At 21.1% G+C, this 27285-nt stretch overlaps 13 protein-coding genes across 13 annotated transcripts in view; 6 read left to right on the top strand and 7 right to left on the bottom strand.

Annotated features, from left to right (window-relative positions):
• Positions 1-761: 761 nt before the first annotated feature.
• On the top strand, positions 762-2417 carry DDB_G0278671 (hypothetical protein; the record flags this gene model as incomplete). Its single annotated transcript, XM_637233.1, has 2 exons — positions 762-1620; positions 1672-2417. The coding sequence occupies 2 exons, from the start codon at positions 762-764 to the stop codon at positions 2415-2417; spliced, it is 1605 nt and encodes a 534-aa protein (XP_642325.1).
• Positions 2418-2756: 339 nt separating this feature from the next.
• On the top strand, positions 2757-4688 carry DDB_G0278377 (hypothetical protein; the record flags this gene model as incomplete). Its single annotated transcript, XM_637232.1, has 1 exon — positions 2757-4688. The coding sequence occupies one exon, from the start codon at positions 2757-2759 to the stop codon at positions 4686-4688; it is 1932 nt and encodes a 643-aa protein (XP_642324.1).
• Positions 4689-4987: 299 nt separating this feature from the next.
• Positions 4988-6217, top strand: DDB_G0278669 (hypothetical protein; the record flags this gene model as incomplete). Its single annotated transcript, XM_637231.1, has 1 exon — positions 4988-6217. One exon carries the CDS (start codon positions 4988-4990, stop codon positions 6215-6217), a length of 1230 nt encoding a protein of 409 aa, XP_642323.1.
• A 344-nt stretch (positions 6218-6561) lies between these two features.
• DDB_G0278375 (hypothetical protein) lies at positions 6562-7911 on the bottom strand (the record flags this gene model as incomplete). The annotated part of the gene is made up of 4 exons (XM_637230.1): positions 6562-6893; positions 7060-7362; positions 7491-7723; positions 7760-7911. The coding sequence occupies 4 exons, from the start codon at positions 7909-7911 to the stop codon at positions 6562-6564; spliced, it is 1020 nt and encodes a 339-aa protein (XP_642322.1).
• A 579-nt stretch (positions 7912-8490) lies between these two features.
• On the bottom strand, positions 8491-11090 carry helB2 (DEAD/DEAH box helicase; the record flags this gene model as incomplete). The annotated part of the gene is made up of 2 exons (XM_637229.1): positions 8491-10895; positions 10991-11090. The coding sequence occupies 2 exons, from the start codon at positions 11088-11090 to the stop codon at positions 8491-8493; spliced, it is 2505 nt and encodes an 834-aa protein (XP_642321.1).
• Positions 11091-13762: 2672 nt separating this feature from the next.
• DDB_G0278373 (endoribonuclease L-PSP domain-containing protein) lies at positions 13763-16021 on the top strand (the record flags this gene model as incomplete). The annotated part of the gene is made up of 1 exon (XM_637228.1): positions 13763-16021. The coding sequence occupies one exon, from the start codon at positions 13763-13765 to the stop codon at positions 16019-16021; it is 2259 nt and encodes a 752-aa protein (XP_642320.1).
• Positions 16022-16527: 506 nt separating this feature from the next.
• spc1 (signal peptidase complex subunit 1) lies at positions 16528-16887 on the top strand (the record flags this gene model as incomplete). The annotated part of the gene is made up of 2 exons (XM_637227.1): positions 16528-16677; positions 16795-16887. 2 exons carry the CDS (start codon positions 16528-16530, stop codon positions 16885-16887), a joined length of 243 nt encoding a protein of 80 aa, XP_642319.1.
• A 354-nt stretch (positions 16888-17241) lies between these two features.
• DDB_G0278369 (hypothetical protein) lies at positions 17242-18411 on the bottom strand (the record flags this gene model as incomplete). Its single annotated transcript, XM_637226.1, has 1 exon — positions 17242-18411. One exon carries the CDS (start codon positions 18409-18411, stop codon positions 17242-17244), a length of 1170 nt encoding a protein of 389 aa, XP_642318.1.
• A 199-nt stretch (positions 18412-18610) lies between these two features.
• DDB_G0278367 (hypothetical protein) lies at positions 18611-21085 on the top strand (the record flags this gene model as incomplete). The annotated part of the gene is made up of 5 exons (XM_637225.1): positions 18611-18773; positions 18917-19058; positions 19151-19520; positions 19614-20219; positions 20336-21085. 5 exons carry the CDS (start codon positions 18611-18613, stop codon positions 21083-21085), a joined length of 2031 nt encoding a protein of 676 aa, XP_642317.1.
• Positions 21086-24424: 3339 nt separating this feature from the next.
• On the bottom strand, positions 24425-24568 carry DDB_G0278365 (hypothetical protein; the record flags this gene model as incomplete). Its single annotated transcript, XM_637224.1, has 1 exon — positions 24425-24568. The coding sequence occupies one exon, from the start codon at positions 24566-24568 to the stop codon at positions 24425-24427; it is 144 nt and encodes a 47-aa protein (XP_642316.1).
• A 247-nt stretch (positions 24569-24815) lies between these two features.
• DDB_G0278363 (hypothetical protein) lies at positions 24816-25517 on the bottom strand (the record flags this gene model as incomplete). The annotated part of the gene is made up of 1 exon (XM_637223.1): positions 24816-25517. The coding sequence occupies one exon, from the start codon at positions 25515-25517 to the stop codon at positions 24816-24818; it is 702 nt and encodes a 233-aa protein (XP_642315.1).
• Positions 25518-26525: 1008 nt separating this feature from the next.
• On the bottom strand, positions 26526-26777 carry DDB_G0278361 (hypothetical protein; the record flags this gene model as incomplete). Its single annotated transcript, XM_637222.1, has 1 exon — positions 26526-26777. One exon carries the CDS (start codon positions 26775-26777, stop codon positions 26526-26528), a length of 252 nt encoding a protein of 83 aa, XP_642314.1.
• A 212-nt stretch (positions 26778-26989) lies between these two features.
• The window catches only part of DDB_G0278667 (hypothetical protein), a gene marked incomplete at both ends in the record, with an annotated part of 1715 nt that continues 1419 nt past the window's right edge, over positions 26990-27285 (bottom strand). The window contains one exon of the mRNA XM_637221.1: positions 26990-27285. This exon is cut by the window's right edge and continues 9 nt beyond it. Coding sequence (XP_642313.1) covers positions 26990-27285 — 296 coding nt within the window.

The following is a 27285-nucleotide window of genomic DNA, read 5'->3' as shown; positions in this document are numbered from 1 at the left end:
TTTTTATTTTTTTCTAAATATATCAAACCTTTTTCAAACTTAGAACAATATAATTTTTTAAAATCTTAAAAAATCCAATTTTATTAATTTTTTTTAGAAAAAATAAAATACCTATAATTTGACCAATAAATTAATTAATTTTTTTTGGTGGATGCATTAAATAAATAATATATATATAAAAAAAAAAAAAAAAACAACAAAAAAAAAAATAACAAAATAAAATAAAAAATAGAATTTGAATAGAATATAATAAAATAATAATATAATAATAATAATAATAATAATAATAATAATAATAATAATAATAATAATAATAATAATAATAATAATAATAATAATAATTATAATAATAATAATAATAATAAAAATAAAAAAAAAAAAAAAAAAAAAAAAATTTTAAAATTTTTTTTTCTTTTTAAAATAAATAATAAGATTATATAATTATTAATAAAGTTTTATTTTTTTATTTTTTTTATTTTTCATTATTTATTATTATTTTTTATTATTTTTTTTCTTTAATGCCAACACCATCTAAAAGTTCAAAATATAGAACAATATCATATACAAATAATTAATAATCTTATAATACAGTTTTTTTTTTTTTTTTTTTTATTTTTGTTTTTTTTTTTTTTTTTATTTTTGTTTTTTTTTATTAAATTTAACAACAAATAATTAAAAAAAACAAATAATTAAAAAAAAAAAAAAAAAAAAAAAAAAAAAAAAAAAAAACACACAACAAAAATTAAAAAAAAAGTTTTAAAATGGATTATTCTTATTTTGAAAACTTTATGAAAACCAATTCATTATTCATTAGACAAGAAGAAAAAAAAAGAACTAGGAAAATGTTGTCCATGGAAAATACAAATAACAACAATAGCAATATTAATAACCTTAGAAGAATTAATAATGATGGTAACAACAACAACAACAACAATAATAATAACAACAATAATAATAATAATAATAATAATAATAATAATAATTCAGAAATGCAAATTGATAGAGAATATAATAATTTAAATATCACTCTAAATTTACAATCTTCTCAAAATAATAGTAATAATAATAATAATAATAGTAATAATAATAATATTAATAATTTACAAAGAATTGAAGCAGAGCAAGCTCAAACAGTTGCTTTTCAAAATAATATTTTAAATAGTCTAAATGAAAATAATATAAATTTATTAAATAGAGTTTCAATTATTAGATTGCACAGAGAATTAAAATTACAATTATTAAATTCCAACAACAATAATAATAATAATAAAGAAATTAATGAAAATAATGATAAAAATAGTAATAATATAGAATATGATACTGATACAATTATGAGAGATTGTTCAAATTATTATAATGAAAAATCAAATGATGATTGTGATGAATATTATATTAATAATGATAAGGATAATAATATAAATAATAATAATAGTAATAATAATAATATCTATAATAATAATAATAATAATGAAATTAGTTTAGATGAAAATAATAATTATAAAAATAATAGTATTGATAATGATGGATTAGAATCAATATTTAAAACATCATTATCATATCAACAATTATTAGCAATAATACAATCAGAGAAATTACAGTTTAAATGTAAAAATAGAATTAGTATGTTAAATTTACCTCAAGAGATTATTTTTTACATTTTTCAATATTTAGATGTTCAATCATTAATTCAAGTTTCAAGTACCAATAGTTTATTGCAATTAATTAGCAATGATAATGAACTATGGAAAAAGATCGTTATCAATAGATTTGGTGGTGATACAACAATTCAAGTTCCAAAACCATATTATCCAATTTGGAAAGACTATTATAAGGCATTTAAAGCTTATAAGGGTGTTTGGGACTCTAATAAAAAGGGTAAAATATTCATCACCAATAATAATCGTACCATCACTCATGCAGGTGATTATTTGGGTAGTTATCAATCTATAAGAGGCTCTGAACCAATTTCAAGTGGCATTGTGTATTGGGAATTCTATATCAACACACTAAGTGCAAATCAAACTGGTTTTCATTTAGTGGTTGGTGTTGTACCTGAAAGTTTCTCAATTTGGCAAACTTATTTAACTTCAAATGGGGGTTGGGGTTATTTGGCCGATGGTAGAAAAGCCAATAATAGTGGTAATGGTGTTACATTTGCCTCTTGCTTCGTTCAAGATTCTACAATTGGTTGTCTATTAGATATGAATCAAAAAACTTTATCCTTTTATTTAAATGGTGTTTTCCAAGGTGTTGCATTTGATAATATTGAAGGCACAGTTTATCCAGGTGTAAGTTTGTTAACTGGTGGTCAATCAGTTTCTTTTGTTAGTGATGTTGTTTTTAATAAATTACCACCACAAAAACCATCAAATACAACAACTACAACTACAACAACTACAACTCCACCTCAACAATAACAATCTATAAGAAATGTTTATTTTTATTTTTTTTTTTTTATTAAATTCAAAAAAAAAAAAAAAAACAAAAAAAAAAAGGAATAAATAGTGCGGAATTCCTTTTTTATGTATAGATATAAAAACTATAAAAATCTTTTCTAAAAATAAAATAAAATAAAATAAAATTAAATTAAATTAAATAAAATAAAATAAAATAAAAAATTAAGATCCAGATTCTCACAAATTTCTTAAATTTTCATAATACTACCCAAAAAAAAAAAAAAAAAAAAAAAATAAAAAAAAAAAACAAAAAAAAATTTCATTTTCACAACTTTATCATTTGTTTGTTAGATATTAATAATGGACAAAAATAATAATAATAATAATAATAATAATAATAATAATAATAATGATAATAATAATAATAGTAGTAATAAAAATAATATTGTAAATGTAATTGAGTGTAAAGATAGTTTATATTCATTTAGAAGTATTTTAGATAATAATTTTGATTCAGAGAGTGATTATGAATCATGGCCTGATGAATACAATTTAGTAATAGGAAATAATGAGAAAAAAATTAATTTCATTTTTAATTTTCAAAATGAAGATTTTTATGAAAATAAATTTTATTCAAATAATTCAAATGAAATTAATTTTTTAATTTTTTTAAATATTTCAATTGATATTAGTGGTGAAAATGATAAAATTAAATTATTAAAAGAACCATTTAATGATATTAAAAATGAATTTAAAAAAAAACATCATCATCAAAAAACCAATCTAAAATTTAATATTATATTATTGGTTTCAAGTTATCAATTAACAACACAAAAACCTTCTATTAAATATAAAGAAAATCAAATTAAATTAATTGAAATTGAAATTCAAAAACAAATTAAAGAAAATCAAAATTTTAATATTTTCTTTAAACAAATACAATTTTCAAATAAAAATTATCAAAAAGATTATATATTAAATAATTTAATATTTTCAAAATTTTCAAATAATAATATTGATAATAATAATAATAATAAAAATGAATTTAAATTATTTAAAGAAAATGAAAGAATAAAAAAAGAATTATTTGTTAATAAAATTTGTTCAAATGAAAATAATGAATTAATAAGTCCATTAGAGATGTATAAAGAGTTTGAATCAATTGATTATATTGATATTGAAGAGATATTAAATAAAAAATTATTAAATAAAATTCAATGGTTAAGAGATCAATTAGAGGCAAATACAATACTATTGAAAAGAATTGACAATTCAATATTATTATTTTATTTAAATTTAAAAACATTTTATTTAATTACATTATTAGAAAATAATTTAAATTTTTATCATTTAAGAACATTATTTACTGAACCGAAATATTTAAATTCAATACCATTACTTACTAAAGATTTTGAAATATTTAATCAAAAAATTGAACAATTTTCATTAAATATTCATCCTTTTTTACAATTATCACAAGATTATCAATTATTTAATAGGGTTTCACAATGTGAAAATTTAAATATTTATCAATATATTTACCAACAATTAAATAGTGATAATAAATTATTCAAGAAAGATTCTGGATATTATGTAAATTCATATACTAATAATGAACCACCATATTGGAACTATTTATCAATTGGTTATTTAATTGAAAATAATTCAATAGATATAATAGAATGGATAATTAATGATAAAAATAATCAAATGCCAATTGAAAATCAAATTATTTGGCAATCAAATGCTTTAATTTTATGTGCTTATTTTAATAATTTAAATTTATTTAAATATTTTTTAAATCATAAAAATAGTATATTACTATTAACAAATAATAATAATAATAACAAAATTGAAAATAATTTAAATTCAATAGGATTTTATTTTTCAACATTATCAATTATTGAACAATCAATACATTATTCAGTAATTAAAGGGAATTTAGAAATTTTAAAATTTATAGTTAATGAAAAACTTTATCAAGATGGTAATATTAATTATTGTAAAGCAAGTGATGGTATTTTTCCAATTCATTTGGCTGCAAAATATCATCAAAAAGAAGTATTTGATTATTTATTTGAACAAGTTGGTGGTATTGATATAAATCACCCAAATTGTATTACTGGTGCAACTCCTTTGTATTATGCTGAGGAAGTTTGTTATTATACAAATAATAATAGTTGTTTTTGTAAATATTTAGTTGAAAAGTATAATGCATCTGAAACTTGTACTTTGAATGGTAATCAATTCTCAGTTAATAGTTTTAAATCTTGGTCGTGCTCAATTTTGTAATCATGATAAAAAAAAAAAAAAAAAAAAAAAAAAAAAAATCCAATATAATATAATATATTTTAATTTAATAAAAATATTTAAATATTTTAAACAAAATATTTCTTTTTTTTTTTTTTTTTATAAAATATCTTTTTTTTATCCAAAATATCTTTCTTTTGTTTAATTATTTTATTTTTTTTATTTTTATTTTTTTTATTATTTTTTTTATTTTTTTTTTTTTTTTTTCGTCAACGAAGCTCCGTCCTAAGATTATTTTGTGAAAAAAAAAAGAAAGAAAAGGAGTTGAAATTTAAATAAATATGGAGAAATATAATAAATATTCAAATGATGAAGTTTATAGATATATTAGGAACTGTCAAAAACCAAGAAAGGAATTTTATTTTAGAAATTTTTTTTTATCCCTAATTATGTTGGTAAATGAAGGATTATTTTTTTATAATTCTCTACAATTTGATATTACTGGTTGTATGGTAGATTCAAATTCCTCCCCATCTTCATCAACCTCATCATCTTCATCTAAAATTATAATTAATAATAGTAGTAGTAGTACAAGTAATAATGATTACTATAATTTAAATAAAAATAATAATAATAGCGATAGTAATAGTAGAGATAGTGAAACAGATGATTTTAAATTATCAACATGTATAAATCAAAAAGTACAATATTGTATACCAATAATGTATAGTGCGGAAGGTAATGAAGCATTATCATTTAGAGTGCCATTAATAGATAAATATTCATCACAATTAACATTAGATAATATTTATTTAATTGGTTGTATAATATTATTCTTGTTGATAGCAATATGTATAGCGAGAACCATGAGAATTCTTTATATAAAAAGGTCGAGAATTCAATTACTTTTAACAGTGAATGTATTAGCAACCAAACCTAAACTTACACTTGAAGAGAAAATGTTTATTAGTGGTTTATCAATAATGGTTGTAATTTATTCAATTTTAAAATTAATGATAATCAATGACCTCGTTGATACAGTCTCAATGATTAATTGTGAAAATGTTAATATTCAATTACAATTTCAAGGTAAATCAACAAATTCCATAGTACAATCGATTTCAAATCTTTTCGTTTTCATTTACCTTTTCAAAGATCCAATTCAAGATATCTATGATAAAATAACAAATATTTTCGATGATTTAAAATTAGTTGATGCTTTCATACTCGATAATATAATATTAGATAATCTATCATCACATAATATTCAAACTTTACCAGTTAGTTATATTAAAAAAGCTTTAAACCTTTATGTTCACAAACATTATCAACATGAAAATCATACAAAAAGAATGAAAAGAACTTTTATATTTACAACCTTTAGAAATACAACCAATCATGACATTTTAGAAGCAATTAATGAATATAAAATATCTCATCCACAACATTTTAAACCTTTATTATTTAATAAAGATCAAGAAAATATTAATAATAATAATAATAATTTAGTGGTAAATGAAAATTTTGATAGTGATAATGAAAATAGTAAATTAATAAATAAAGAATATTAAGTTGATATTCTTTTTTTTTTTTAAAAAAAATTATTTCTCGTTTATAGTTGTTTATTTTATTTGTTTTTTTTTTTTATTTTATTTTTTTTTTATTTTTTTTTAAATTATTATTATCATCTTTATTTTTACATCATTTTAATAAATAGTTGTTTAGTTTTTTTTTTTTTTTTTTTTCAATTATAGTAGCAGTATTTTTTTTTTTTTTTTTGGTATTGATGCAAATAAATTATTATTATTATTAGTATTATTATTATTGTTATTAATATTATTATTATTATTATTATTATTATTATTATTATTATTATTATTATTATTATTATTAATATTATTATTATCTATTTTGATTATTTATTTTGATGTAACTCTAAATAAGATAAAACACCTAAATCTAAAATTTGAACGTCAGAAAAACATTGAGAGCCATCGTAACCACCAATAACAAATAATCTATGATCTACAAAACAACAACAATGATAACCTCTACTTAGAGGTAATATACCAGAACATGTTTGTTCTTCCCATTGAAATTTGTCAAGATTAAAAAACTTTAATGAATTTATATAATCATTTGCATTATGACCTCCAAATACAACAATTGTTTTTCCAATTGTAACGCATGATTGTGATAATAATGGTGATGGATTTGAAACTGGGAATAAACTCCAAGATGAATTATCTATTTTAATAATAATAATAATAATAATAATAATAATAATAATAATAATAATAATAATAATAATAATAATAATAATATTAATAGGTTAGTAAATTGTTTATCCTATCTATTTATAAATATAATATAATTAATAATTAATAATTAATAAAATTATAATAATAAATACTTGTATCAAAAACATAAAAATCTGAAAAACAATCATTTCCATCTGAACCACCAAAAATACCTATTCTACCATTAGATAATAATACACTAGAGTGATAACCTCTACTACCTGGTATAGCACCAGTTGTTTTTATATAAGTCCATGTCAATGTTTCTGTATCCAATACATAAACTTCATTCAATGCTTTATTACCATCACCACCTCCAAAAATATATATTAATTTACCAATTAAATTTGCTGTATGTGCCCTTCTTGGTCCTGGTCCATTACCTAATGTTGTTGGTTTTGTCCATGTTAATGTATCTAAAATAATAAATAATAGTTTAATAATGTTTTATGAAAAAGGGAGTGAAGAAGGGAGGGAGGGATATATTAGTAAAGATAATTAATCTTAATAATTTAGTGAAAAATAAAAAATGAATATACATTACTTGTATCTAAAATATAAAGATCTTTAAAATAATTTGGACCATCACCGCCACCAAATATGAATAATCTATGATCTACTAATGTTGAAGAGTGTGCTCTGTGAGGATTAGGAATACAACCCTCTGCGCCTGTTGTCTTTGGCTTATGCCAAAACATTGTTTCTAAAAAATATATGAATGAATGAATGGATGAGTGAATGAATGAATGAATGAATGAATGGTTAACATAAACCCTACTATTAATGTTTTATCTAGTATATATTTATTTTAACCTACTTGTATCCAAAATTAATAAATCATTGAATCTATCTTGAATATCAGACCCACCAAATACATATATCTTGTGACCTACTACTGTTGCTGTATGTGATCTAATGCCTTCAAAAGCAATATCTCCTTTAGTTTGTGCTTTTGACCAATGCATTTCCCTTTTTATTTATTTATTTTTTTTTTTCTTTTTTTTTTTTTTTTTTTTTTTTTTTTTTTTTTTTAATTTTTTTTTTTTTCAATATAGGAGGTTGGTATTAATAAAAATATGGGGATAAATCGCTTGATCTTTTAAATATATTTATATCTAATTTTATTTATTTGGTTATTTATGTATTAATCTATTTATTATTTATTGTTATTTATTTGTTTATTTGTTTTATTTATTTATTTTGTTTATTTATTTATTTGTGTTCCACAAAATGCACAATAATAATAAAAAAATAAAAAGATGGCGAAAAGGGGTCAAAAAATAAAAAAATAAAAAAAAAAATAAAAAAATAAAAAAATTTTTTTGAAAAAAAAAAAAAATAAAAAAATACCCAAAAAAAAAAAAAATTTAAAAAAATAAAATTTTAAATGAAAATATGAAAGGATCTTGTAAATCTGGGCTACATTGATCAAAAATAGATAGATAGGAAAAAAAAAAAATATCCAAAATAAAAATAAAATGAATTTGATTTCTTTTTTTTTTTTTAAGTTTTTTTATTTTTTTAATAATTTTAATAATTTTAATTTATTTAAAAATTACAGATTTATTATGATCTTTTGAAGAACCATGTTTTTGTTGTGAAGAAGGATGTTTTAATAATTCAATTGGTACGATATTATTAGTTGAAGTTAAGATTTGTTTAAGGTCATACATGATTTCAACATCTTTATCAGTGATAAATGAGGAGGCCAAACCAGCTGAACCAGCTCTACCAGTTCTACCAATACGATGAGTGTAATCTTCTATATTCTTTGGAATATCGAAATTGATGACATGAGTTACACCATCGACATGAATACCTCTTGAAGCCACACCAGTAGCAATGAGTACTTCGTATTTTCTCTTTTTGAAACCTTCTAAAGCAGCCTCACGCTGTTCTTGAGATCTGCCCGAATGGAGGATAGTGTAAGATACACGACATTCCTCGAGGACGGGAGCAATGATATCACAATGTTTCTTTTTATTGACGAATATAATGATTGGTGGTGGTGGACCATCCTTGATTAGTTGAGTTAAATGTTCCTTCTTATCATTCTCTGATTTGACAAAGATAACAGTTTGACGAATACGGTCAACCACTTTACCAGCTTCACCAATGGTAATGGTACATGGTCTTCTTAGATACTTTTTGGAGAGCTTTTCAACAAGTGGTGGCATGGTTGCAGAGAATAAAATGGTGGTACGATAGATATGACTACGATCAGATTCTTGTTTCTCTGCCATTTCATCGTCTTCACTCTTTAAGAAAGACGAGGGCATTGCATCCAATACACTGGTAACCTGTGGTTCGAATCCTAAATCAATCATCATATCAGCCTCATCCAATACGATGTAATTACATTGATTCAATACCAAATAACGTTTCTCCAAACAATCATTTAAACGACCTGGTGTAGCAATGATAATTTCACAACCTTTACTCACCTGATAGGCTTGATCCTCTATCGATTGACCACCAACCAATGAAACCACACGAAATCCAAAATGTTGAGCGAAATTTCTTGTTTCCTTTTCAATTTGTTGTACCAACTCTCTTGTTGGTGCCATTACCAATGCATATGGTCCATCAGCTTCAGTGTCTTTAGTTAGACGTGGTTGTTTACTAATGTAAATTAACATTGGTATAACGAAAGCACAAGTTTTACCCGAACCAGTCTCTGCAATACCTAAAATATCTCTACCAGTTAAACTAATTGGAATGGATTGCATTTGAATTGGTGATGGTTTTTCATAACCAAGTTGACGAATAGCCTCAAGAATCTCTCTTGGTAAATTGGATTCTTGCCATGTTCTAATTGGATTTGGCGCAATACCACCCTTTGTTGAAATATTGAAATCCTCTTTAAAAATATGCCAATCTCTCTTTGTCATTGATTTCAATGGTTTCTTTGACCAATGTGTATCTGGTAATTCTGAAATTTGTTTACCACCAATCATTGAACCATTATTATTATTATTTATGTTATTATTATTGTTGTTGTTGTTGTTATTATTATTATTATTATTGTATATATTTCCATTATAGTGATTACCATTATTATTATTATTCTTTTCATAACCACCAAAATTACCATGACCAAATTGAGGTTGAATTTCTAATTTCTTTGTATATAATGTATTATAATCAGATGATGTATCTTCTGAACTATCCCATTCGAAAACGAATTTACCTTTTTCACCTTTAATTTTCTTTCTATTTTCATCTCTTTTTATACCCATATAGTCAACTTTAATATCTCTTAATTCTGGATCCTCTCTATCTCTTTTATTATTAATTTGTTCAAATACTTTATGTGAGAATTGAGTTGTATCTCTTTTAATTCTATCTTTATGAATATCATTATTATTACTAACTGGATTAATCTCTTCTTTTTTATCTGAACTATTTTTACCACTACCACCACCACCACTATTATCATTATCTCTTCCATATCTACCATTATCTCTTCTATCATCCCTTCTATCATTATCTCTATAATCTCTACGACCACTATTCTCTCTTCTTTCATCCCTTCTACGACTACTACCACTACCACTACCATCTCTTCTATCATTGTCTCTGTATCTATCAGTATCTCTATAACGGTCATTATCTCTATAACGATCACGACCACCACCACCGTCCCTATAATCTCTATCTCTGTCTCTATCTCTGTCTCTATTTCTATCTCTATCACGACCACCACCACCACCACCACCATCCCTATAATCTCTATCTCTATCACGACCACCATTATCCCTATAATCTCGATCTCTATCACGAGAATCTCTATAATCATCCCTATGGTCATCTCTTTCTTTCTTTTGTTCTTCCTTTAAACCACCTTTTGAAAAGAATTCTAGAGGATCAACATTCATTAATTTCTCTTGAAGAGTATTTGTTGGTTCTTCTTGAGTTGGATTTGAAAATTCTTCATCATTTGAAAATACTATTTTTAATAATAAAAACATGTTAGTATAATTTTAATTTATAATATTTTAATTTGAAAGTTTGTTTTTTTTAAAAAAATAAGATATACATTACAATCTAATATTTTTAAATTTTTTGTTGGTTGTTCTTTATTCACTTCATCCTTTTTCTTTGTATCTCTTTTTGAAATAAATGTTAATTTTGGTGGATCCATCAAAACTAATTAATTTTTTTTAATTTTTTTTTGTTTTTTTTTTTTTTATACAAACTTTAAAGGGTATTAATATTTAATGTTGATGTTGTATAGGAACGGAAAAAATAAAAAAAATAAAAAATAAAATTTTTTTTTTTTGACTTTTTTTTTTTTTTTCTTTTTTTTATTTATTTTTTTAATTTATGATTTTTCAACAATTAAATTTAATAAATAATAAACTATTTTCAAACAGTTATTTGATTGTTTAAAAATTAAATTACAATTTACTTTCAAGTTGGTGCTATTTTTTTTTTTTTTTTTTTCAATTTTTTTTTAATTTTTGCAATCATAAAAACAACAAAAAGAGATATTACCAGAAATGAATTATCTAAAAAAAAGATCAGAATATTTGGATGAAAAATTGAAAAAAAAAAGATATAAATAAATAAATATAAAAAAAACTGTGAATAAAATAAATATAAAAAAACTGTAAATAAAATAAAATCAAAAAAAAAAAAAAAAAAAATGATATAATAATTTTTAAAAATAGAAATCAAATTAAAAATAAAAATAAAAAAAATAAAAATAAAAATAAAAAAAAAATAAAAAAAAAAAAAAAAAAATTAACCCTTTATTTTTTTTTTTATTTTCCTGAATAGGAAACAAAAAACCAAAACAGGAATTTATTGATCAATCATTAAAAAGAGTAAAAATGAAAACAAAAAAAAAAATAAAAAAAAATTTTAATGATCTGAATTCCTTTTTTGGTTTATAATAATAATCTCATCCAAACTTGGTATGAAATAAAAAAAAAAAAAAAGAAAAAAAAAGTATAAAAAACAAAAATTTTCTTTTTAATTTTCATTAATAAAATTAATTCTAACAAAACAAAAAAATAAAAATTAAATAATATATATATAAAAGAATTAAAATAGTATTGTGAAAAAAAAAAAGTAAATTAATTATAAAAACATAATTAAAAAAAATACTAATTTTATATATTATTTTTTTTTTTTTTTTTTTTTTTTTTCCTTTTTTACTATTTATATAAATATATAGGTTAATGGAATTCCAAAAGAGACATTACATAATATTGGTTAATTATTCTTGAATTTCAATTTAATAGTATTTCAATTTCTTTTTTTTAAGATAAATTAGAGAGGGTTTAAAGAGTATTACAAAGATTTTTACTCCAATGGATCATAATTGGAGGGGCATCACAGATACAATAATTTTTTTTCAACTTTTTAAATGATAAACAAAACAAAATGGATTAATTTCTATTTTGTTTTAATCTTTTTGTGTAGGTGAATTAAAATTTTCTATTCTGGAGTTGTCCTTCTTTTACATTTTCATTGTACGCCGGGTGGTTTGAAGCCTTATCATTCACATATACAATGAAGCATCATTAGTGGGTGATCGTGCTGTAATCAGTTAAAGTGGGCAAAGTTGGGGAGTCAGACATGCCTCTCATCCTAATCGAGGAAACGACCGACCACTCCTCATTTACATTCTTTTTATTTCTAAAAAGAAACTTCAAACATGTAATATTAATTTATTATGTCAAGTGTTTCGAAGGTAAATGTGCTAATTAGAATATTGTAATTCCTGGGTATTACCTCTTTTCAAAATCATAAAAAAAAAAAAAAAAAAAAAAAAAAATTGAAAAAAAAAGAAAATTAATCAATGACAACTCTCTCTGTCTCTCTCAATATATTATAGTTCAAAAACAAAAAAAAAAAAAAAAACAACAATTCAATCAATATGAAAATCAATCATTTTTAAATATTGTCGTAATGAATATTGTTTTTTTAATACTATAACACTTTTGTTTTCATAAATTAATAATATCACCTTCAAAAAGTAAGTTATTTTTTTTTATTTTTTTTTTATTTTATAATTTTTTAATAATAATAATTACCGTTCACTGAAACTATAATTTTAAAAAATTCAAAATACCTAGGTTACGTCAATGTTCTTATAAGAAGGCGAAGTGTGTTCTCAAACTCAATTAAAAAAAAAAATCCATTCCAAAGAAGGTGAAATTATTTTTTTAAAAAAAAACCTTTCAATTATAATTAAATTAGTCAATGTTTGAATAAAAAACACCTTTATCATACAAATTTTTTTTTTTTTTTTATTTTTTTGATAATTATTTTTTTTTTCTAATTATTATTATTTTCTATTTTCTTTATTACTGTTGTGAAATGTGGATTATTAATATTATTTAATTCTTGAAAATATCCATCATAATTTTATTTTAATTTTAATTTTAATTTTAATTTCTATTTGATTTTTGTTGTTGTTGTGTTGAAGTATTAATTAAATTTTATTATTTGTTTTTTTTTACTATTTTTTTTTTTTTTTTTTTTTTTTTTCAAATTTTTTGTATATTTACCTAAAATAAATTTTACTTTATTTTATTATTATTTTAATATATATTCAAAAAAAATTTAAATTAAAAAATGCAAATAAATAAAAAAAAATAATAAATATATATAAAAAAAGAAAGGAATTACTGTTATACAATTCCACGTTAATACAAAAAAAAAAATTGAAAAAAAAAAAAAAAACAAATTTATTAAGGTATTTTATCTTATTATTTTTTTTTTTTTTTTTAAAACTTTTTTTTTTTTTGTTTTTATTGTTTTTTTTGTTTTTTTGAAAAAAAAAAAAAACGAATTAATAAAATAATGGTTGAAATTGTTGGATTAATATCAGGTGGAAAAGATTCAATTTATAATTTAATTGAATGTGTTAGAAATGGACATAAGATTGTAGCATTAGCAAATTTAAAACCACCAAAAACCAATTCTTCTGAAGAATTGGATAGTTTTATGTATCAAACAGTTGGTAATAATTTAATTGAAATCATTGCCAAGGAATGTTTAGAATTACCATTATACCAAATTGAAATCAACGGTACTGCAATTAGCAGAGAAACCGATACTTATAATGAAGAGTTAGAAGTGAATTCAAAAGATGAAGTTGAAGATTTACACACCCTTTTAAAACTAGTTAAAGAGAGTCACCCAAATATCAAAGGTGTGTCATGCGGCGCCATTCTGTCAACCTATCAAAGAATCAGGGTTGAGAATTGCTGTTCACGACTAAACCTCACAAGTTATTCATACCTTTGGAATAGGAATCAAGATGAGTTACTAAGAGAAATGATTGATTGTAAAATTGAGGCTATTATAATCAAAGTTGCATCAATGGGATTAGTAGCTGAGAAGCATTTACTAAAATCGATAACTCAACTTTACCCAACACTGTATTCATTAAACCAAAAATTTGGCGTCCACATTTGTGGTGAAGGTGGTGAATATGAATCGATCGTAATCGATTGTCCTCTATACAAAAAGCGTATAAACATCGACCAATACCAAACAATCATTCATTCTGATGATGCTTTCTCTCAAGTTGCCTATGCATCAATCTCAAAATATTCAACAACTGAAAAATCAACTCAACAAATAATTCAAGATTCAATTTATTTAAATTCAAATTATTTAAATAGAAATTTAAATAATTTAAAAAATTTTAATGAAAATCTTTTAATTCCAACTTTAATTTCAAATTCAACAAATGATCAAACAAATTCAACAAATTCAACAAATTTTAATTTTTTAGAATCAAATTTAAATATTGAATATTCTTTAAATTTAATAAAGAATAAAAACTTTTTTAATTTATCTTCAACTACAACAAAGATTAATGATAATGATATTGATAATGATAAAGATGATTACAATATTGGTGAATTATTAGATAAAGCTTTATTAAATATTTCAAATATATTAAAAGAGAATTCATTATCAATTGATCAATTATTATATGTTAATCTTTATATTTCAGATATGAAAGATTTTTCAATTGTTAATCAATACTATTATAAATATTTTAAAAATAATCCAGCATCAAGAGCATGTATTGAAATTCCATTATCAAAAAATGATAAAACTAAATTTTTAATTGATTGTATTGGTGCAATTGAAAAAAAATCAAATCTTCATGTTCAATCCATTAGTAATTGGGCACCAGCTTGTATTGGTCCTTATTCACAAGCAAATCTATATAAAGGCTTCACATTTTTAGCTGGTCAAATCTCAATGATACCAAATAATTTGGATTTAATTAAATATTCTAAAGATTTAACTTTTATCATTAATACAAATAATAATAATAATAATGATATAAATAATCAATTAGAGATTGAAATCCAACAAATTTTATTAAACACATATAATTTATTAGATTGTTTAAATATTAGTTTTAGTAATGTAATTCAGTCAACAATTTTCATTTCAAATGAAATCGATTCAACAATGTTTGAAAATATAATTAATTATTTAAAACAATTCTTTATTGATAATAATAATGATAGTGGCAGTGATGGTAGTATTAGTTTAATTCAAATATTTAAAATTCCAAAATTACCAAAAAATTCAAATATTGAAATTTTATTCACACTTTTTAAAGAACCTGAAATTATTCAAAATGACTTAACTTATGATAATATTGATCAATATGAAGAAAATAAAAATAATAATAAAAATAATAATAATACAAATCCGATGAAATTAGAAATTAATGATAATAGAGGAATTACATTAAAAATTTCAAATTCAAATTCATTTATTCATTCACAATTTAATAATTTAAAAAGTGATATTAAATTTGAAGATTACATTAATCAATTATTTTTGGAAATTCAATCAATATTAAATCAAACTAGAAAATCAATAATTTATATTAAATTTTATTATTTAATTTCATTTGATATAAATAAACTCATAGAATTATTATCATCATCATCATCATCATCATCGTCATCATTAAAATCAATTGATCAAGAAATTGGACAACAATACTTAAAATTATCAAGTTTCATTCCAATCCTTGATTCAATTGATCACAATCAATTATCTTGTGAAATCTTTATAAATTAATCAAAACTAAAATAATAATAAAAATAAAAAAATATATAATAAAATAAAAAAAACAATACTAATAGAGATATATATATATAAACAATTGTTGAAATTGGTTAATTGAATAATTTAAATTTTTATTTCTTAATATCCACAATTTATTGAAAGCAAAATAAATTGACAACAATATAAAATGCAGCTATCAATGAAATTATTTCATATCAATAACTTGAAAATGAAATAAAATTATTGAATAGATTTATCAATTAATATTGTTTTCAATAAATTGGAGTTAAATAGAGAAATAAAAATTCAAAAAACAATTTGATGATGATTTTTTTTTTTTTTTTTTTATTTTTAATTTTTTTTTTTTTTTTCTGTGTGAGTCATAAAATTTTTTTTTTTTTTTTTTTTTTTTTTTTTTTTTTTAATTTAATTTTAATTTTTCTTCAAGAAAAAAAAATAAAAATTAAAATAAAATAAAATAAAAAGGTTCGTTTATCAAGCTAAAAAGAAAGTTAAAAATGGATTTTGAAGGTCAAAAATTAGCAGAATATATATATCAATACACAATTATTATCTTTGGTGTCATTGGTTGGATTATTGGTTTCATTAAACAAGATTTTAGTATTACTTTTTATTCAGTAGCTTTGGGAACTTTCTTATCATTAATTGTAAGTACTCTACACCTTTTTTTTTTTTTTATTAATTTATTAATTGTTATTTATTATCGGACTAAAATTTATTTACTAACATTTTTATTTTTTTTTTTTTTTTCTTTAATATTAAAGTTATGTTTACCAAATTGGAAGATATATTGTCAACACCCATTATCATGGCAAAAACCTATAGTTCAAAGTACTCCAACTGATAAATCAAAATAATATAATAATAACTATAATATACTAATAGATAAGCATAAAAAAAAATGTTGTATATAAATAAATAATAAATAAAAAAAAAAAAATAAAAAATAAAAAAACACAAATTTTAAATTTTTTTTATTTTTTTATTTTTTTTTACTTTTTATTAATTTTTTAATTCTGTCCACACCACTTATATATATAAATAATAAAAATAAAAAAGCACCCAAAAAAAAAAAATGAATTATATATAATTAAATTCTAAAAATAAACTTTTTTGGTTGAAAAAAAAAAATAAAAAAATAAAAAAAAAAAAAAAAAAAAAAAAATTCCAAAAATAGATATTTAATTTATTTATTTTTATTTAAATAAAAATTAATTTATTGGTTTTTGAGCTAATAAAACTTGAATTGGTCTACCATCATCTAAATATGTTTCAATATAATTTAAAACATTGAATTGATTAAACTTTTCTTTTAATTCATTTGGATTCAATAAAAATCTAGGTCTTCTTGGTTTACCCATACTTGGTGTCATAAATGTATGATAAAGTATAAATCCACCAGGTTTAACCAATTCATTAAGTAATGGAAATAATGGTCTATGAAGGTATCTTGCTACATGAACTAAATCATATCCATTGATAATATTACCATTACCATTACTATTATTATTATTTAAAGGTTCTAATAATTTTGGTAATAATTTTAAACATTGAATTTCTTCTTGATCTTTAATTTCAGAATTATTATTATCATCTTGATTATGTTTTGGTGTTAATGGTTCTAATTCTAAGTTTAATTCAAATACATTACCATTCAAATTGAATCTATTAGTTGCATCCATCATTTTATTTAAAAGTGTTTGATCATTATCAACACCCACAACTTTCCAAATTTTACGATTTGCTAAAAATAAACAATCTCTACCTGATCCACATGCAATATCAATACAATTAAATTTAATATTATTATTATTATTATTATTATTATTATTATTATTATTATTATTATTATTATTATTATTATTATTATTTTCATGTTGTTGTTGTTGTTGCTGTTTTAAAGTTGATTCGATTATATTGATACTATCATTAAGGTATTGACATGCTTTCCATAACATTTTAGATTGGTTACCAGTTTCAGATTGTTTTGATTTTATTGATGGTTCATTCCCATTTTCATTATTATCGATTTGATTTTGTGAAATTAAGAATTTAAGTTTATAATTTGATAGTAATTTTTCAATTATTTCCTTATTGTTATTATTTTCATTTTCATTATAAATTACACCAATGAATGATTCTCTTGGTGGTAATTCAAACATTCTGACATCTAATTCTTCTAATGGAATATTGGTTGAATTTGGGAAATGTCCATTTATATATTCATCTTTATTTCTTAAATCAATTAATCCAAATGAATCATTGTCACAATCTGTACAACTTTTGTTATTATTATTATTATTATTATTGTTATTATTATTTTCCAACCATTCAATTAATATTTGAATTTGTTGCTTTTGTTCAAAAACGGTATCTGTCATTTTTTTTTTTTTCCTTTTTGTAAATATCGAAAAAATAAAAAAAAAAAAATAAAAAAAATAAAAAAAAAAAGTTGCGCCTTTTTTTTTCATTTAAAAAAATTTTCAAAATAATAATTACAATAACACTACGCGCACCCCACATATACTTTAAACTTTAAAGATTTGTATATTTATATATATTCATTTCATATTTATTATAATGGATATACAATGGAAGAAGCAAATTACTAAATCATTTTCATTAACTGGTTTTTCAATTAAAGCAGATGCAATGAAATGTATTATTAATAGAATAAAGAATGAAGGTTATGATATAACTCAATTAATTGATAATTTATTAAAAAATTTAGATAAAAGTCAATGTATGTTTAATTATAATTTAAAATAAATAAATAAATATATTTATAAAATTATAATAATAATAATTATTTTTTTTTTTTTTTTTTTTTTCCCACACGTATACACATACATATACATAAATATAAAGTGAACAATAATATAATAGATTTACAAACAATTGAAGGATGTTTTAAATTAATTGATACAATTAATAGTTCAGATGCAATTGAAAAAGAAGCATTAAAAGTAATTGATGCATTTAATACACCATTATTTAATTTTGATTCAAATTCAAAACAATTTATAAAGTAAGTTTTTTAAAATTATTTACATATGTATATAAAAGAAATTGTGTTATATTAATATTAATATACACACACACACAATAAATAAATTTTAGAAGTGAAAATTTTGATAGATCATTACATGGATCATCAAATTCGAAATCAGATTTATATAGAAAAAGATATTTAAAAGTTTTACAAAGAACTGAAAGAAATGATTATTTTTCAACACCAGTTTTAGCATCTGATAAATTAAAGAATGAATATCAAACTATTACACCACTAAGTTCATTACTTGGTAATACTGGTAGAAAACATGTACTTGGTACAATATCACAAATTGAAGAGGATCAATTCTATATAGAAGATTTAAATACAAATGTTAAAATTGATATTTCAAAAGCTAAATTCGAATTTGGTATAGTCACTATAAATTCAATCATTCAAGCATCTGGTGAATTTATTGATGGTGTTTTCATTGCTGATGTAAGTTTATAAATAAATAGCAATAAATAATTGAATAATAAATAATATTAATATATATATATATATTTTTAATGAAAAAAAAAAAAAAAAAAGAAAATTCAATTACCACCAACTGAAGAAAGATGTGAAACATTAAAATTTTTACAAAATATTGATATGTTTGGAGAAAGACCACAAAAAAAGACGATGGAACAATTGATAAAGTATGAAAAAGAGAAAGAGGATAATTCAATATTATTTCTATCAGATGTTTGGTTAGATTCGGAAAGGGTTATGGAAAGATTAGATTATTTATTTGGTGGTTATAAAGATTGTCCACCATTTGCAATGATATTGATGGGTAATTTCACTGAGCATCCTTTGATCAATGGTACACAATATCAATTGAAAAAGTATTTTAATCAACTTGCAATGGTAATTCAAAAGTATCCAAATATACATCAATTCACTCAATTCATTTTCGTACCTGGTCCAACTGACCCAACTGGTTCCTTATTAAATATTTTACCAAAGTTCCCAATTTCAAATGTTTTCATAAAGGATTTCATTTCTTTAATTCCAAAATCAACCTTTACAACTAATCCATGTAGAATTAGATACTGTTCTCAAGAAATTATAATATTTAGAGATGATTTAACAAATAAAATGAGAAGACATTGTATTTTAGAACCTTCACAATCATGTGATATTTCTCAACATGTAAGTTTTAAAAAATAATTATTAATTTATTATTAATTTATTTATTATTTATTATTTACCAATTTTTTGAAAAAAAAAAAAAAAAAAAAAAAAAAAAAAAAAAAAAAAAAAAAAAGTTAATTGAATTAATTTGTAGTAATTCACATTTATGTAATTTAACATTAGAAGATAAACCAATTTATTGGAATTATGATCATGCAATGTCTGTTTATCCATTACCAGATTTATTGGTAATTGGTGATAAATCAAATCAATATGAGCATTCACGTGCTGATGGTACTTATTCAATGAATCCAAGTTCTTTCTCAACAGATTATTCATTTGCACATTATATTCCAGCAAATAAACAATTTTATTATAATAAAGCTGATAGACCAAGTGATGAAATTGAAGATGATGATGATGATGAAGAGGTGGAAAATCAAAATGAAAATGAAAATGAAAATGAAAATGAAAATGAAAATGAAAATGAAAATGAAAATAATGACAATGATAAAACACAACAAAAAGATACTCAAGGTGATGGTGATGATAATGATGATGATGAAATTATGATTGATGAAAATGAAAAACAAAAAAGTAGAAAACGTAATAAAAAAGTTGTAATCATTACCAAAGAGGATGAATTAAATAAATTGGAAGATGATGAAGAAATTTTAAATAGTTTAGATGTTCAACAACAAAGTGAAAATCATGCTGATAATAATAATAATAATATTAATAATAATAATAATGATGATGACAATGAAGATGATGAAGATTCAAATTATAATAATATTGAATCTGAAGTTCAAGAAGTTGAGAAAGAAGAAGAAGAAGATGAAGAGCCTATCGACAACGATAAGTTGGATGAATTCATTGAATAAAATTAAAAATTAAATTTAAAAAAAAAAAATCCAGATATATTCCATTTTTTTTTTTTATATCTTTAAAAATTTAAATATTTTTTATTTAGCTTATTATTTTTATTTTTTTTTTTTTTTTTTTTTTAAGTTGGTAATTTTCCAATTTGATTTTCAGATAGCAGTGCTTGTGTTTGCTTGTGGTGGTGGTGGTAGAATTGATGAGAAATGAAAATAATAATTTATTATCAATTACAATACCATTTATTTATAATTAACTTTTAAACTTATAAAAGGATGGCTAGAACACTTTTGAGAGGAAATAACATTTTTACATTGATGTTTTCGAATGTTAACAATTTTTAATGAATTGTTTATTTGAGATGATACCAAAAGTTAAATATGGTTTAATTACTGGTGATTATCATCTCAAATATACAAAACATTAATAATTGTTAGCATTGGTAACATCAATGTAAAAAAATTATTTCTTCACAAAAGTGTACTAACGATCATTATATAGGTTGAAAAGTTAATTACATTAAACAATATTGTTAATTGTATATATTACTTGGAATAATCCATATATATATATGATCAAACTTGAATACTACCTAAAAGATACTAATTTTGTTGTGAGGAACCAACTGCAACTAATGAAGAGTCACCACTTGGAAATTTTATCAATGGTTAACTTAATTACTAAATTTAAATTTAAAAAAAAATTAAATGTGTTAAATTAATGTGATTTTTTTTATATTTAAATAAATTTATAAATATAAAAAAAAAAATAATAATAATTACCTTTTTCTTGAGGAAATGAAAAACCAGCAATTTCTAAAATTAAAAATATAATTTACATATTAATTATATTACTTGGATTTTGTAGTAATAATAAACGAAAATGTTGGTGGCTAAAAAAAATAAAAAAAAAAAAAAAAAAAAAAAAAAAAAACAACCAATTAAACAAACTTTTTTTATCTTCGTTATTTATTTTTTAAAAATTTTATAATATTCCATTTATATTTTTTTTTTTATTTACCATCCAAGAATGTTGGTGAAGTTGTGTTATAAAAAAATAGAAAAAATAAATAAAAAAAAAAATTGGTTTTTTTTTGATTGTTTTTTTTTTAATAAATAAAAAAAAAAAATTGATTTATTAAATTCTTATTTTGTGGTTATTTTTAGAATTTATTAACTTAATTAAGTTTTATAATTTTTATTTTTTGGTTATTTTTAGAATTTATTTATTTTTTTTTTTATAAATAAAATTTTAAAAATAACCACAAAATAAAAATTTTATAAGTTATTTTTTTTTTTTTTAATTATAACCCCAAACAACCACAAAATGGTAAAAAATATTAAAAAATGAATTTAAATAATTATAAAGGTCTTTATTTTCATTTATTTATTTTATTTATTTTTTTGAAAAAAAAATAAAAAATAAAAAAATAAAATAAAAAAAAATATATTTGTACAAATAAATTAAATAGTATACTTTTTTTTTATTATTTTTTATTATTTTTTATTTTTTTTTTTTTTTAAATCAAAAAAAAACAATTCATTTAAAGCTTGATTATTTTATTTGTTTTTTTTAAAAAAAAATTTTAATTATCCAAATTTAACTTTAAAGTAATGACACTGAATAATTTAGAATCATTTATTCTTAAATTTTTTTTTTTTTTTTTTTTTTTTCTTTTGTAAGTATCCATCTTAAAGTATTACAGCTATGGATATTGATTTTCTAGGAAATCCAACTCTCCAAAACTGAATTTTTTATTTGGTTTTGAAGGTAAATATATAATAGAAGCATAATTCCCATCATAAGCAACTAAATCCTCATCGATTGAATTAATTTAGGTCGGGTGAAATCAATGATTGGGCGTTGTTTTTAACAAATTCAAAAATCTCTAATTTTATAAAGCTATCATCACTCAATGTAAATTTGGGTATTTGATGAATTGTAATTCCATCCTCCACCATTGTCAACTTCCAATTTTATCATAATTCTATCTATTAAAACATTTTTATTACCTATAAATAACTAGTTTCAATATTTGGTTATTGATCCATTGAGAAAACCAATGTCTCTGAAAATTCTTACTCTCCTTCTCATCCATTTCATTAAAAAAGTTTGGTTTTTAATCTTTGTTAAATATTGTTGGTTTTTTTATAAAATAAAATGGATTCAACTCAAAAATCACTCAACTATTTAATTTAATTAAATAATGCCAAAAAAAAAAAAAAAAAAAAGAAAAAAAAAAAAATTAAATTAAAAAATAAAAAAATAAAATATCTTTTGTGTCTCAAATGTTTTTTTTTTTATTAAAAGTAAAATAATAATATTTTTGGAGGCAAAATGACCCCCCATCAAAAAAAGTTGGAGAAATAAAAAATAATAATAGATTAACCGCAAGTAGAGCTCCAGTTGCTTGGGCACACCTTAAAATTTTAATATCTATTGACTAATTTTCAATTTTTTTTTTAATTTTTCCATATTATCTGTTGTGTCTTCCGCTGTAAAAAATAAACTCACATTCAAATTTTTTTGGTTTTTTTTTTTTTATTAAAGATATATTCTCTCTGGTTGTTCTTCAAAAACAATTACAAAAAATGAATGATAAATTATTAAATTCAAAAAATAAACTAACCTATTTTTTTTTTATTATTTTTTTGAAGCATTCAAGACAGAACATTGACACCATTTTATCTTGTAGAAAACTTAAATAAATACTTAAAAAAAAAAAAAAAAAATGAAATAGATTCACAAGAAACAACTTCATATTATTACAGGAATTAAATAATTGTATAAAATCCTTTTCACTGAATACTTGGTTTTGTTTATTTTCTTGTTTTTCTGGATATCATATTTTTATTAATTTCTTTTATTGCCCAAGTTGTATTTCCAGAATCAAAAGTTGAAATATATATATATATAATAAATATTAATTTAAATAAATATTATAATTAAGCTATTTATGGTCCAAAAGAATAATTGGTTTTATTGTAAAATTTGTTGAATTACCACAAATCAATTCTATTGTTATTATTATTTTTTTTTTTTTTTTTTTTTTTTTTTTTCTAAAATCAAATCAATTATTATATTAATTCAGATTTTAATTATTTTGGGCATTTTGACAAATCAAAAAAAATAAAAACAATATAAAAAATATCGAAATGTAAAATTAAAAAACTTATCATTTTCCAATTTTAATTTTATATATTTTTTTTTTTTTTTTTTTTTTTTTTTTTTTTTTTTTTGGTATTATATAAGAGTAGTTTTATTTATAATGATTGGTTTTGATTTTGTTTGTTTGATTTTGAATCTATTTTTGTTGGTGTTGTTATTCAGCATTATGTTGATTACTTTTTGTTGTAATAATTTTTGTTGTAATTGGTTTTGAAATTAAGACAACGATCTACATCTACACCACGGCTCGAGAAAGTTTGAGTGTGTTCACAAATGGATGAACAATTATAACATAAACTTGGATCACTGTTTGGCATTCTTGTTTTTATATATTTTAGAGCATAAATTTTCCACAATTTGATTTTTATCAAAAATATCTCATGATTTTATCAAAAAAAATTCAACTTTTTTTACTTTTTTTTTGAGCGTCACTACACAGTGTAAAATTTTACACTGCATTTACAATGCAATTACATTTACGATATTAATATTAATACAAGAGATATTTTAAACCACTCTAAAAAAAATTTAAAACCCTAAGTGGTTAGTTTATTTTGTTACTTATTAATTGTCTTTTTCGAACTCGGTAATAATTGGTGTGGTTGGAGTTATTGGTTGTGGTGGCACTATAGCAGATGACTCTGGGACAATGCAATCGGTTGTTTCTTCTGTTTTGGAATCACCAATATGGAGTTTTTCCAATAATTTATTAATTGGAAAAGACTCCAATTCTTCTCTGAGTTCGGAAATTCTATAATTTTTCTTTTCGAAATGTTGGACAAGATTTAAATAAAATTGTCTGTTTTCTTCGCTAGTTGGGATCACACCTCCATAAGTTAATTTACCCCACATCACTGCTGGATCTCGGAGTGCTTCTTTGAAGATATGTTGACTAACATCCTCCAAGAAAGCTGTTTTTACTTCAATTTCTTTTAAAGAAGCTTCGAATTCTCCCTTTGCTTTTTTTAATTCATCTTTTTCTTTTTTTAAACGTTCAATTTCTTCTTTTGTATTCTTTAAATTTTTGTCATTTTCTGAAATTAATTCTTGAATACTTTCATTTCTGGCGTTAAGATCTTCAATTTCCTTCCTTGCGCGTGAAAGTCTTTCTTTTGTTTTTTCGATTTTTTCGAGATTTTCCTCTTCTGATGCTATAGCTCTTTCTAAAATATTTGCAATATCGTTTCTAGAGTGTTCTGGGATATATTTATAATCGCTTGGTCTTACCCTTTTTTTTGCAGCATCACTACTGCAGTGTAAAAACATTTACAAAGCAATTACATTGTGACATTGATGTTGTAGGGAATTTTCAATAAAATTTCACTACAGCGTAGTGAATTTTATTATTTAATTTCACTACAGTAGCGCAGTGAAAAAAAAAAAATCACTGACCTTAAATTTTTTTTTTTTCAAAAAACAAATAAAGTTTATTAAATTGTAATTTTATTTTTTGTTTTAATTATTATTTTATTTATTATTATTATAATTATTATTGGTAATATTTTTTTTTTTTTTTTTTTTTTTTTTTTTTTCAATTTTTTTTTTTTCAATTTTTTTTTTTTTTTTTTTTCATTTTCATTTTTTCAATTTTAAAATAGGTAATATATTATTAGTGAATGAATATAAATGAATAAATAAATGAATAAATAAATGAATAAATAAATGAATAAATAAATGAATAAATAAATGAATAAATAAATAGACAAATAAACAAATAAACAATAAATAATAATTAAAAAACAAGTAGCTAATTCCAACAGGTTATCAAGTGGATTTATTCAATTTAGTTTAAATGGTAATTTTCTACTCATGACGGTAGTGATTGCAGAAATGGTGTTCAACAATTATCATTTGAAAAGGGTCTCTTTTTTAGAGTAGATAGTTCTTTATTTGAATTTTAAACCAAATTTAGTTAAACAATAAAATAAAATTTTTTTTTTTTTTTTCAAAACATATTTACAAAGTTTTAGATTTATTAAAACTAGTTTTATTTTATTTATTTATTTTATTTATTTATTTTATTTTTTTTTTTTTTCAATTAAGATTGTAGTTTTATTTTATTATCTTTTTTTTTATTTATTGTTTTTATTTATTTATTCTTTTTGTTTATTTATTTAATTAATTATTATTTATTATTATTATTATTATTATTTTTATTATTATTATTATTATTATTATTATTATTATTATTATTATTATTATTATTATTATTATTATTATTATTATTATTATTAATATTAAGATTTGATTGAGAAGGTAATCTTTTTGGTAAAATTATAGATGGAGTTGATGGTGCAGTATTTTGATCAATTTTAGTCCAAATTTCTTTATTAGTTTGAGTAGTGGTGGTTGAAGAAGAAGAAGATGATGATGTAACAATGGTTTAGCAGTTACAACACTTTCAAGAGTTGGTAATTTTGGAGATGGTGATGGTGTAGTTGATAATGTTGAATTATCAATAGTTGTAGCCAATAATGATTCTCTTGATGATTCTTTAACTAATGATGGTACAATAATTGATACCATCATTAGTTTAAGCACCACTTATTGTACCATCACTAATAAGTTCATCATCATCCATTGGCATATTAATAATAGTAACTGGTAATGGTAATGGCGAATCTAATTGTTGTTGTTGTGGTGGTGGTGATGTTGTTGTTTTTGTTGTTGTTGAAAAAGATGAAGAAGATGAAGAAGATGATCTTAATTGCAGTGGTTGTAGTGATTTATTACATTCTTCAATTGGTTCCTCTGGAATTGCATGCTTCAGTTTCTTGTTTAGTTAATTCTTTAGTTGGTTTAATTTCTTGTAAAATTTGACTAGCCGTTGTTACATTGTGTTGATTTAAATCTTGTGATGAAGATAAAGAATTCTCTGCATTAACTTTTAATTCTAAAATATCAAATGGTGATAATACTTCAGGTGCTTCATCAAACGATTTTGGATGATTGTTACTATTATGTTGTTGTTGTTGTGATGATGATGATATTGATAATGATGAAGATGAAGGTGAAGATGAAGCTGATTGATGAT

The sequence above is a fragment of the Dictyostelium discoideum genome (assembly GCF_000004695.1).
Source record: "Dictyostelium discoideum AX4 chromosome 3 chromosome, whole genome shotgun sequence".
In the NCBI taxonomy this organism is placed as follows: domain Eukaryota; phylum Evosea; class Eumycetozoa; order Dictyosteliales; family Dictyosteliaceae; genus Dictyostelium; species Dictyostelium discoideum.
This window is presented reverse-complemented; position numbering and strand designations above follow the sequence as displayed.